The sequence below is a fragment of the Leiobunum rupestre genome, chromosome 1 (assembly GCF_980474605.1).
Source record: "Leiobunum rupestre chromosome 1, qqLeiRupe1.1.hap1, whole genome shotgun sequence".
Taxonomy (NCBI): Eukaryota; Metazoa; Arthropoda; class Arachnida; order Opiliones; family Sclerosomatidae; genus Leiobunum; species Leiobunum rupestre.
Genome location: NC_143384.1, coordinates 69,433,177 through 69,444,461, shown reverse-complemented (window position 1 = coordinate 69,444,461; position 11,285 = coordinate 69,433,177). Strand labels below are relative to the sequence as shown.

Below are 11,285 nucleotides of genomic sequence, written 5' to 3'. Positions count from 1 at the left end.
GAAATCTTTTCCTCTGGTCTTGATGATGACTTCGGTGAGGCTGGGGTCCAAAATCCCGTTTGGCGAGGTTTGTCCATTGAAAGGTGACCTCTAGCAAAATTTTAAATAATATTGCGAAAACGCTACCTCTTTGTTGAATTCAAAGAGGTTGTAATCCTGACCCATCAAATCACTGGTTTCTTCCGTCAGCCCTACACCACCTCCCTCGTAATTACACGTAATCTTAAAAACGCAAAAAAATATTTCGTATTTAAAAATGTTCGTTTGCCTCCCCAACCGAGAGAAGTTATAAATAAATGGTTAATGGACCATCTCATAATGCTGATTATTCCATAAGTGAAAAACAGTGGCGCAATCAGAGAGGGCCCAGCCCCCCCCCCTCACGTCCCCAGGAAGAAGAAGAAAATATACATGACCGAAGGTTTCATAAAACGTTGTATGCTCACCAAGGGGCGCTCATCTACCTTAAAATGTTTTGGGACTCATCACCTCCCCACCCCCAGGAAAAAATCCTGGGTACGCCACTGGTTATACATAAATTGGTAATGGACCGTCTCGTAACTATTCCACTACTGACAGTACGATTTCCAGGAGAGGGTTTCTTCGTTACCAGCGCCAATAGCAGGGATATCAACCTCAACCGGTTCATTTCCATTTGTTCGAAATTCGAGCAGAGCAGCTTCCCACAAGTTACGACACACATTCATACACTCGGAACTCAAGGCACGCAAATACTATTCCTAAAGTCAATTTTCTAACTATATCAACCGAGTGAGATATTACGTCAGAACTGATAAGCGGAGATGAAATATTTAGCGAATAGCACGTCGCATCAGCTCCGAGATAATATAAAAATGTAACAGAAAAATCACCGCAGTGCTCAGTAAAATTGGATTTTCACTTCAACAAATTCCCAAAAAGATTCAAATTATTACAGTTTTTATTGTAGAAAAGTATATACTAAAAGTCCCCAAGTCTGGGAAATGTGCTCCGGTAGCCAAAATTCCACAAATGAGGCGTCGTTTTTATTTTATGTATAGTACCAGGAGACATGACTGATAGTACCTATGGTCTGAAATTTTTATAAATTTGAATGTAGGCGGAATAAAAACACAAGTTACTGGTACTATAACTGAAATGCAAGAACAGACGGTATTTTTTTAAATAAACTTTTCGCAAATATATCCAAAGCATAACCATATTTAAATAACACGACTGATTCTTCGTGGTTTTGAAATTTAGTGTTATAAGTTCCAATACTTGACACAGCGGCGCTGCCCTAAAAGCACCAAGCGCGCCATTTGGTTTCGGGCCCAGTAATTATTCATCCAAGGCTGAACAGTTGATCGCGTCATTTTGGTTAAGGATAGACCATCTATCCTTCATTCAAATCTGAACGGTCTCTGCCTTATTCTAATAGCCCGAGCTCGATTTTTTGATCGGTAACCTTGGTTCCATTAGCACGTTTGAAGGCCTTCCCCGGTTACAATAAATAATGGTACCGTGAGTTGCAAACTCTGGAGAGCAACGAACGCTGTACAGTTGCTCTATCTATGTTATTCTCATACATAAGTATGCCCAAGTAGCTTTGTTCTATACAAATTTATCCACTAAAGGTCTGTATCAGTACTAACTAGCCATATTTTGTTTCTACAAAATGGTATAAAAATCGGCGACGACGCAACGGTTTGAGGGGTAACGACGTTTCGTATCAACTTTATTCAATTAATATAGGTAGATCTGTGCATCTTTCAACTATTTAATCAAACTAATTGCTTTGCATCTTTCAACTATTTAATCAAACTAATTGCTTTGCATCTTTCAACTATTTAATCAAACTAATTGCTTTGCATCTTTCAACTATTTAATCAAACTAATTGCTTTGCATCTTTCAACTATTTAATCAAACTCATTGCTTTGCATTTATGTTTCAAAGTTTTGATAAAATATCGTGGTAGGGCTAATAAGCTCTTTTATGACCTTGACTTACTGTATTCAATTTAATTATCTCTGTCAGTTTGCTAAGTATTCTGATTTCCTTTTAATTCAAGTAGGTTAAGTGCTATCATGTGTATAGCAGAAGTAAATGAACCGATGTTATCAGACTTCTATACTCCCCATGTTGGAGGCGTTTTCCTTATGAAGTTACATTTTGACCTCAAATTTGAAATTTTGCGCGCTCCTAGCCCGAACAAAAAAAATTTGGTTTTTATAAAACTATTTTTTACACATAGAAATAGCTAAGCCCACAATTCCCAAGTGCAATTTATCGCGTCAAAAGACGGGAATGGAAATTAGATTTTATTTGACTCGATTTTCTCATCATTTTCATAAGGAAAACGTTCTCCGATTCTGAGCGCTTTTTCGATAACTTTGGTTCATTTACTTCGGGTGTATAGGTGTTTGATATATATTTTATACGATTTAAAAAATATATATCCTGTTGTAGTTGTTCCAAATATTTAGGAAATTATCCTGATATACGTCGAAATATCAGTCAAACGGAAAACATTAAAAACTAAGTAAAATTCCAATAATAAAATATATACAGGTTGTCTCAATTTGCTCGATCAGGCCATTTTTCTCAAAATGTATTTATGCTAGGGTTCTGAAATTTTCAGGGTTTATTTGTTAGGTATGGAAGGCTTTGGTTACTAAATTTCAGAAAAATCGAACGATTTTGTGCCGTTTTGGAAAATTTATTTTTTCACCGGTATGTGTCACGCAAAATGTTTCAATAGAAAAGTTGTAGGGCATAGTCGAAAGTGTAAAAAACGGATCCACAGCTGAACCGGGGAGGCAACATTTCAACAAGATGGCCAAGGTTATTTTATAAAAAGAGCTATTGACTATCAAGAACGTGTGATTCGTCAGAACTCGTCACTCGGAGATAGCTTCTTTTAGTTTTACTTCCGGTGTTCGACTGTTTCCATCCAACCGGCGGGATTTTTGCCAATTACAGGCACCAAAACTCCCCATAAAATTCCCCTATTAAAATAAACAATTTGTAGTATTTCACTATTTTTCCAAAATATTCAAATGTGAAAGTTAATTTAAAATTGAAGATAATTATTTTTCTAACCAAAATTTACTTTAGTAACATTTTTGGTAAACCTTGAAAATGGTAATTAAAGCTCCATTGTTCATTCTATTCTTAACGGTGCGAGGGACTCCAAGTGCCCTGTCCTCAAAAATGTTGATTATAACCAAGAGGAACTTTCTTGCTTTGAAGAAAGAGATTCAAAGCGGAGGTAAATGATTTAACCCTATAAATCGAATACAGAATGGTTTATTTAAACCAGTTAACACAGATTTCCAAGCTTTCAGAAATACCTTCCCATAACGTTTTCGTATTCTAGACCTCTCATTAAACATGCAATCACCCCCCATTGAATTGGGAATAATACTGCTATAATTACAATTAATATTTCGGTTGCCATGGTTACGCGGGACCTATTCTGATAAGACTGTACGAAATTCATCTTTATAATTAGGCGGTAGCGCCATCTATACTTTGTAAAGTTATATGGCTAAAAATAAATAATTATTAGCTAACTCGCCGTTACTTGAGTTAAAAAGGATCGTGTTGACAGAATAAAATTGTTTTTAAACAACTTCAAAGGTTTGTTTGTTAGGAGTAATCATACATTTCAATTTCGCATCAGATTCGCGAAAAAATTCAATTGCAATATAGTTGCCACCACTAGAGACAGATGCCGCCACGGTAGAACGATAAAGTTGATAAAGTCTCCTTTTTTGAACGAAATTGGTCCCGCGCCAGCCAGGTTTAGTTGTACCTCTATTTATTCCCAACTCAATGTCACCCCCTAATTTGGCACCGCGTAGTGCCCAATTGTTGAACCCGTAGAGCCCTAATCGATACATTAATAGCCGTGGGATTAGTTGAAGATTTCAAGGTAGCAGATAAAAAAGTGGATTTCAAGAGCGCTGAATTAATAATATTGAATTGGTACTAATTCAAACATCACTACAATGCGTACGCCGATTGTTAGGTCACTTAAAAATTTTATATTGGGCTACAGATGGAATTTTATTTTCTATTGATATAGATATATCTGTTCGAAAGTTTTGTAGAATTTAGCGGTGGCATGGGCATTGGAAACATTGTAGGCATTTACTTGTTCTAATATTTCAGTCGGGTCGGGTCGGGCTGGCTGAAATTTATTTTGGATTTTCTTCGGGTCGGATCGGGCCGGGTAAAATTTATTTGTTTTTTATTTTGGGTCGGATCCGGCCGGATATAATTTATTTTGATTTTTTTGTTCGGATCGAGTCGGGTAAAATTTATTTTGTTTTTTTTCGGGACGGTTTGGGTCGGGTAAAATTTATTTGGTTTTTTTCCTGGTTGGTTTGGGTCGGCCAAAATTTATGTTATTACTTTTCGGGCCTGGTCTAAAAAATAGTCGGTACCGACTCGTTTCTAAATTGGACGTTATTTTTATTTCCCTCAAGTGGCGGTTTTCATCGGAAGCGTTCGTTTTGAACATGGCAACCCTGTTAATAAGTCGCTGTAAAACATTTTCGAGGTGAAATAAATAAATTAGCACGAAAAACTTGTTAAAATAGCGTTTGCTTCATTATGTTCTAGGTACGTGACTATGTGTTAACGGCAAAATTACATTCCAGCCCCGCATATCCATGGAAATATTATTTGCCGAAAATGGAAAGTCATGGCGTTATATATTTAAAAAACAGGTAATTTTTTTCTGTTTTTGACGCCTTCCAAGTTCCAAATTCGAGCCGTCCAAATTGTATTACGCTCAGTAATACAAATATGATTCAAGGGCGCCCACTGTCTCTCCGTTTCGTATCCGTCCTGCCTTCCACAAGGCATTGTCTCCGTTACGAAGCAAAGGCTTGTGAGAGATAGTACGGAGACGTTACAAAGAGCACTGAGCGCCTGGTCTTAGGCCACGTGCGCACATATACAATACGTCTTAAAAGATTTCGAAGCTCTTCAAATCGTTTTCGACCATAAGTGTTAACCTAGTTAAATCACTTAAAACTGTTTCAAATCATTAAAAAACCGTTTTCGAGCCTTAAGGGTGACCGAGGCCTATGACTGTGATTCCTTAAATCAATTTTAGAATCCGTGATTCGCACGAGATTCCGTGATTTGTATGTGATTCATCTATTCGAGTAGGATTCGAAGATTCGTATACATAGTTTTCACTAAAGGGGGTAACGTCCTTTCCCCCTCGAATTCATCCCCTGTGCTTCTCCCCGTACAGTACTGCCAGTAATTTGTGAGCGCGCTTTAGCAGTCGACGGTCTGACTCGCCATTGAAATTTCAATACAAGTCCTAGGCTTAGCTTCATAGATAGTTTAAAAATGAGTTATATTAAATCAAAAGAATTTTATAAGGGCTATTTTGAGTGTTTAGGGAAAGAAGATAGAATATTATATAAAAAAAGTATTTAAAATTTGTTGGATTTGATCCATATGAAGAAAATGTAGACAATTATACATCTGATGCTTCACAATGGCCTAAGGTGCAATTTCCTGATATCTCAATGTACTTGTTGCATACTACAAATTCTGTTACGTTAGAGGAAATGAAGAACCATAAAAGTATGGAATCACATACTTTCTTAACAAGCGGACATATTAAAAAAGTTGAAGTAAAAAAACTAGATGGAAACTTAGTCCTCGTATTGGGAATGGCAAGTTGTTATTATCTTAAATATTTAACTCTAAAAGTAACATTGTTAAAAAAATGCATTACATTTTTAGGTAAAGCACTCTCAGAGAGCTAATGAAGAGTATTTACATAATTGGATCTTAGTGAGAAGCTGCGGTGAAATCTTAACTGCTCATTGTACCTGTATGGCTGGACTGGGGGGGGGTCATGTTACCATGTTGGAGCTAACAAATTGTTTTCAGCAAAGATGCCGAAGGATCTGACAGCTTAGTTCGGCAAGCTGCTTAAAATTTTGAAGCCGTTACTCTACCAATACGTTGGGAGAACCAATCGCTACTTTTAGATTGCTCTCTCGTTTGTTCTTCAAAAAATAATTTTTTTTTAAATTAATAACTGTTTTAAATTTTGCATTGTGTAATGAAACATTTGGTCGTCGTGTCCAGGTTTCAAAAATATTTATATTGTTTTGCGAATATGGGTCACATCAATTTGAAAACGCTACATAATTTGAACAATTTATTATAGTTATTGTAGCGAGGAAGAATATAATTTTAAATATTTAAATTTCATTTTGCGCGAATTAAACCCTTAAAAGGTTTAAAAAAAATATTTTTAGAATTTCTAAAATATTTTCCTTTGGTTCAAGTGCATCGTCTTTTGTCTAGAAATCCGAGAAAACGAATACGTCATAATAGATAAGTTTTTATTAAAAACAATTAATTTCCATACACATTTAGTTTGTTGGATGAATTGTCAGGAAACTAAAAATATAGCCTAACTCTATTTTTAACATTTTTCTCTCGTCGATTTTGAATGAACGATTGGACTGGGACACTGTAAAACAAGAAATAAAGACTTTGTAACCTTCATATTTCTCAACTTAAAATTAAGATTTTTAAAAGCAAACTGAAAACTAACACTTAAAACGACATCCTATTGGCCGCCATCGATCTCAACATCGTAATGGCCAATAGTGTTCCAAATTCGGGCTGTAGTTGGTCCCAGGGAGTGGGTGATTCCCTTTTATTAAAGTCGTAGTTTCCGACAATAAAATTAACCGCCGCTCTTTGGACTCGTTGATGACAGCCGCTCTTAAGAGATCTCCCATATTCCACAGGTTTATCGTCTTCTTCGCTTCATGGGCGCACAGTGTCTTGAAGTCATCCATAAGGCACATGTGGGCCATCTCCAGCAATGTTAAACAAGTATTTGCGAAGTTGGGAGGCGTTTGACCAGTGTACAAATAATGCAATAGATCTTTGACCACGTCCGCCTCGAAGACATCGACCCAGTTGACGACATACTCGTTCTTCTCCCGCATGTCCACTTCGAACATTGTCTCAAAATACTCCGACGAGGATGTCAACAATACCTTGTGACAAGGGAAGTCTTTGCCGTTGGTCTTGATGACGACGTCAGTCAGACTGCCACAATCCAGCATACTTTTTAACGTGCTTAAGTGTGGGCTTTCAATAAAATACGATTGCAAGGTGACCAATATCACCGTATTTCTTAAAATACTTTCAGAAAGACCAACCTCTTTCGTGAATTTAAATTGGTTGTAATCAGGGCCAATCAAACCAATCGGTCCTTCAGTCAGCAGTAGGCAATGACGGTCACTTTTCCGAATTATTTGAATTTCGTAGAAGCCTTTCTCGTATTTAAAAGCATTCGTTTGCTCTCCAGACACAGAGAACACATAACGGTACTTTTGCATACTCGATAAGATAGGAATACAATTGGACGTTGTAAAGTTGAATTCCCAGGAGTGACCATTAACGACCGAATTGCTGATTACTGGGAAAACTTCTTTAAACTTTAGACTGCGTTCCGTCCCCTTAAAAAACAATTCAAGCTCAACTGTTTTCCGGAGCATAAGACTCGGATTCCTACTCGAGGAACTCATTACAATCTGCCGCGAACTCGGTGAGGGTGTGAATAAGTTGACGAACGCTTACGATATAAAAACGCACGGCAAAATATTAGGAAGAATGTCTTGATTCTGGGAATATGAGCATTGTTGCCAATGTTCGAAAGTCTAAATTCCCATTGCTGGATAGTAAATTTTCCACGAATTCACAAATTCCTATTTATACCCACCCCTACAGAAAAAAATGCCATAATTTGCAAAATATTTGGAAAATGAACTTTTTAAAATTAAATTTTTTATTGAAATTACAGTTTTGAAACATTTTGGTTGTTAGACCAATCCATTGTTTGATTGAAAAATCAGAGGCGCCTCCTTTATATTAGTTCTGAAATCCGATGATTCACGAAAATACACAGCGCTAGATAATTTTGAGCTTTCTATTGATAGTCAAATCTAAATAAACCTAGTATAAATATACGCCATCAGTAAAATTCTCACAAATCAACGTTTTTAAAAAAATTACCTTTTCCCCACAGAGCCAAAATGGACCCCAAAAATTATTACAATATTTGAAATTTCCCACAATCTGGCAACGCTGAAAATGAGATTGAACAGGTGTTAACGACAATTGCGCATGCCAGAATCACAATGGTCCACGCCCGTTGCAACCGTCTCGAGGGGATGTCTGTAGAAAAATACAGTTAAGGAATAGAAACGTATCAGCTATTTACACTGATGTTTATAACTAAAAGTTTTAATACGTTTTTGTTTATTAAAACATGTGCGCCTATTCAAGTGACTCAGAGATTTTAATTGCGGAAGTGTTTCTGCTTTCGCTTGTTACATAATACACAAATATGCGATTTACTTTTCAATAATAAAAAGTTTAGGAACAGTGAAAACACTCTAATTTTTGGCAGCTTAAAGCTATTACAAAATTTTATAATTGCATTTTTATTTAGATATTTTCCTTTGTTATAAGCATGTTAGCATTACAAAATCTTAAATGTTTAGTTCCTGCAATATTTTACCTTTACTTTAGACCCTAATTAAATTACAACTTCAATTAATGAGTCAACAAAACGAACACTTTATGCTGAAAAAATGCCATAGTCATATAAATATGAACACTTTATAGCTTGTTAAATGAATTGGAAGGATTGTTGTAAAACTATCCCCGATGTTTAAAGAAAAATCTTCTTAGCGGCCATAGCTTGCATTATCGTGATGGCCAAAGTCTTTCCCAGCTCTGGCTCTAGTAGGTCCCAGGGGGCTGGTGAACATTCATGGCAGTCGAAGTTTTTAAGGATAAAGTTGACCGCAGATTCCCGCAACTCTTTGGACTCGTTCTTTACAGCCACTCTCAAGACATCTCCCACGTTATCCCTGTTCATCGCGTTCTTCAACTGATTCGAGCACAATGCCTTGAGACCACCCATAAGATACGTGTGAGCTATTTCAATCAATATCAAGCTCTTATAAGCGAAGTTTGGTGACGTCTGACCAGTGTACAAGTAATGCAGTAGCTCTTCGACCACGTCCGCCTCGAAGACATCGACCCAGTTGATGACACTAGCCTTCTTCTCACGTATGTCCACTTCGAACATTTTGGCCAAGTACTCCGACTCGGAAGCCAACACGAACTGATGACAGGGGAACTCTTTTCCCTTGGTTTTGATGAGCACGTTGGTCAGAGTGCCGTGGTCCAGCATCCTCTTGAACGCGGTTCTGGACGTAGTCTCGGAAACAAACGATTTCAAAGTGACCTCTACGATTGCATTCCATACTTCGTATTCCGATAAAGTGACCTCTTTTTTGAATTTAATCTGGAAATATTTCTGGTCCATCAAATCGTTCGTCGCTTCAGCTAGCACAACATCTTTACCATTGTCTTCACACATAATCTTAATGACATAAACGCCTTTGTCATATCTAGAATTGTTCGTTTGGTGGCCGTACAGGTTGAAGTTATAAGTATAACGGTGAATTACTTTGGAGGTTTTGAAATGTGGTTCGGTGGAGCTCCACTTTCGTCTTTGCGACATCCAGTAGAAATCCCAAGAGTGGGTTTCCGCCTTACCATTACAATTGACTGGGAAATGCAGCGTGACATCCCTCCTAGAATTAGCCGGCAATTCCAGATGAACCGTTTTCTCCAAGAGGCGACACACGTTTGTTGGCGAAGAATTCATAGCGCGCAAACTTAATGGAAAAAAAGTATAAATATGAAAATAGACTGCGAAGAAATTATCCGAACAAATCGTCGCGTCGAGTCGTTTAAAAAACGGATTCTCAAAATCAAGTGATGTTTTTTTTAATATTTTAACTTATTGTTATTCCTGGATAATAAACGTGTAGTTCATCAAATTTTTTTAAACCAATTTGAAGGTCATTTTTTGTTCTAAACGTAGTCGAATATGCCGAGAAAATAGCTGAACGCCGCGTTATAATATTTAAATAAGAAAGGAACGTCATCGCTTTGAGAAATCGTAAAGGGCTAACGCACAGTTGCGTTGCTAGGGGCCCGTGCCCAAAAAGGGGCCTTTTGAAATGTTATCTACATATCCTAGAAGCAAGTTTCCGCCGCGCTGGACGGATTACTTTCCGTGTTAGGTCAGAGCTGATTTCTCCCTTTGGTTTTGATTTCTATCTCCCAGCTTTTTCTTTCGGACACAGCCTATTTTGTAGGGCTACCCTTAACTTTCAAAAACCTTCCGCGGCCTGGAAGTTTTTGGCTTTTACTTTTAATTTACAGTCTATAGATCACATAGTGCGAGCGTTCTATAAATAATCATGAAGGGCAGAAGAGACAAAACTGTCAGAATCCACTATTACCTCAAAGTCAAAAAGTGGAGCGAAAGAACGAAACATTCACAAACAGGATGATGAAAACGTTAAACAGAACTTCAAAAAATTCCAAAACTAACGACGTTTTTCTAAACCATAGAGCAACACACTCACATTGAGTGGAAGGCCCTATGGAAGCGCATGAAACTTTAATCCTAACGGGCCAGCTTGTTTTCGAGGCGTGGATAACTATAGTCCGAAGAGCGATGGTCTGGTTTTTAACTTTTTTTAAAGCTTAAACTGCCTTTTTTATCCAGATATTGTACATTTACCCTAGGCCAATTTGTTTAGTTCATGCCTCGAAAACAAGACGTTGCCTACGAGAAGTGTTAACGAGTTTCGCTGATAGCCTTACACTCTATTTGGGTGGGTTACTCTATGTTCTAAACTTCGGCTTTAATGACACAACGGTTAGAAGTTGAATCGACCTGTCGTCTTCGGTTGCAGGTAGGCCCCAAAACGGGCGCTATGCAACTGCTAACGCATAGAGTAACCCACTCACATAGGGTGGAAGGCCTTCAGCGAAACTCGTTAACACTTTTCGTACGCAACGTCTTGTTTTCGAGGCGTGAAATTAAAAAATTGGCCTAAAATCTGGATAAAAAAATCAGTTTATACTCTAAAAAATGTAAAAAAACACCATCGCTGTTCGGACTATATTTATTAACGCCTCGAAAACAAGCTGGTCCGTTAGGATAAATGTTTCATGCGCTTCCATAGGGCCTTCCAATCTATGTGAGTGGGTTACTCTATGGGCTAACGTGTAGTGAAAATAGCTTGTGCGCGATAAGAGCACGTTTTTAATCTTAGAGGTTTTCCCTACACCGTTACTAGTGCGGCCGTTCTACTGCCAGTTACTCCCTTAGGAATCTAACATTACGAAGGTGAAATAGGGAGCCCAAGAC

At 37.6% G+C, this 11,285-nt stretch overlaps 2 protein-coding genes across 3 annotated transcripts; both read right to left on the bottom strand.

The window, feature by feature from the left end:
• Positions 1-6,368: 6,368 nt before the first annotated feature.
• On the bottom strand, positions 6,369-7,664 carry LOC149966211 (speckle-type POZ protein-like). Its single transcript, XM_090171095.1, has 2 exons — positions 6,582-7,664; positions 6,369-6,497 (listed from the first exon to the last, which is right to left on the bottom strand). The coding sequence occupies exon 1, from the start codon at positions 7,567-7,569 to the stop codon at positions 6,616-6,618; it is 954 nt and encodes a 317-aa protein (XP_090027221.1). The 5' UTR covers positions 7,570-7,664; the 3' UTR covers positions 6,369-6,497; positions 6,582-6,615.
• Positions 7,665-8,503: 839 nt separating this feature from the next.
• On the bottom strand, positions 8,504-9,763 carry LOC149966210 (kelch-like protein 40). Of its 2 annotated transcripts, XM_090171089.1 has the most exons (3): positions 9,419-9,556; positions 8,663-9,359; positions 8,504-8,629 (listed from the first exon to the last, which is right to left on the bottom strand). In XM_090171089.1, the coding sequence occupies exons 1-2, from the start codon at positions 9,461-9,463 to the stop codon at positions 8,718-8,720; spliced, it is 687 nt and encodes a 228-aa protein (XP_090027215.1). In that variant the 5' UTR covers positions 9,464-9,556; the 3' UTR covers positions 8,504-8,629; positions 8,663-8,717. The 2 variants fall into 2 exon arrangements, with proteins under 2 accessions (XP_090027215.1, XP_090027211.1); XM_090171085.1 differs by having other exon boundaries at positions 8,663-9,763.
• Between the last annotated feature and the right edge of the window lie 1,522 nt (positions 9,764-11,285).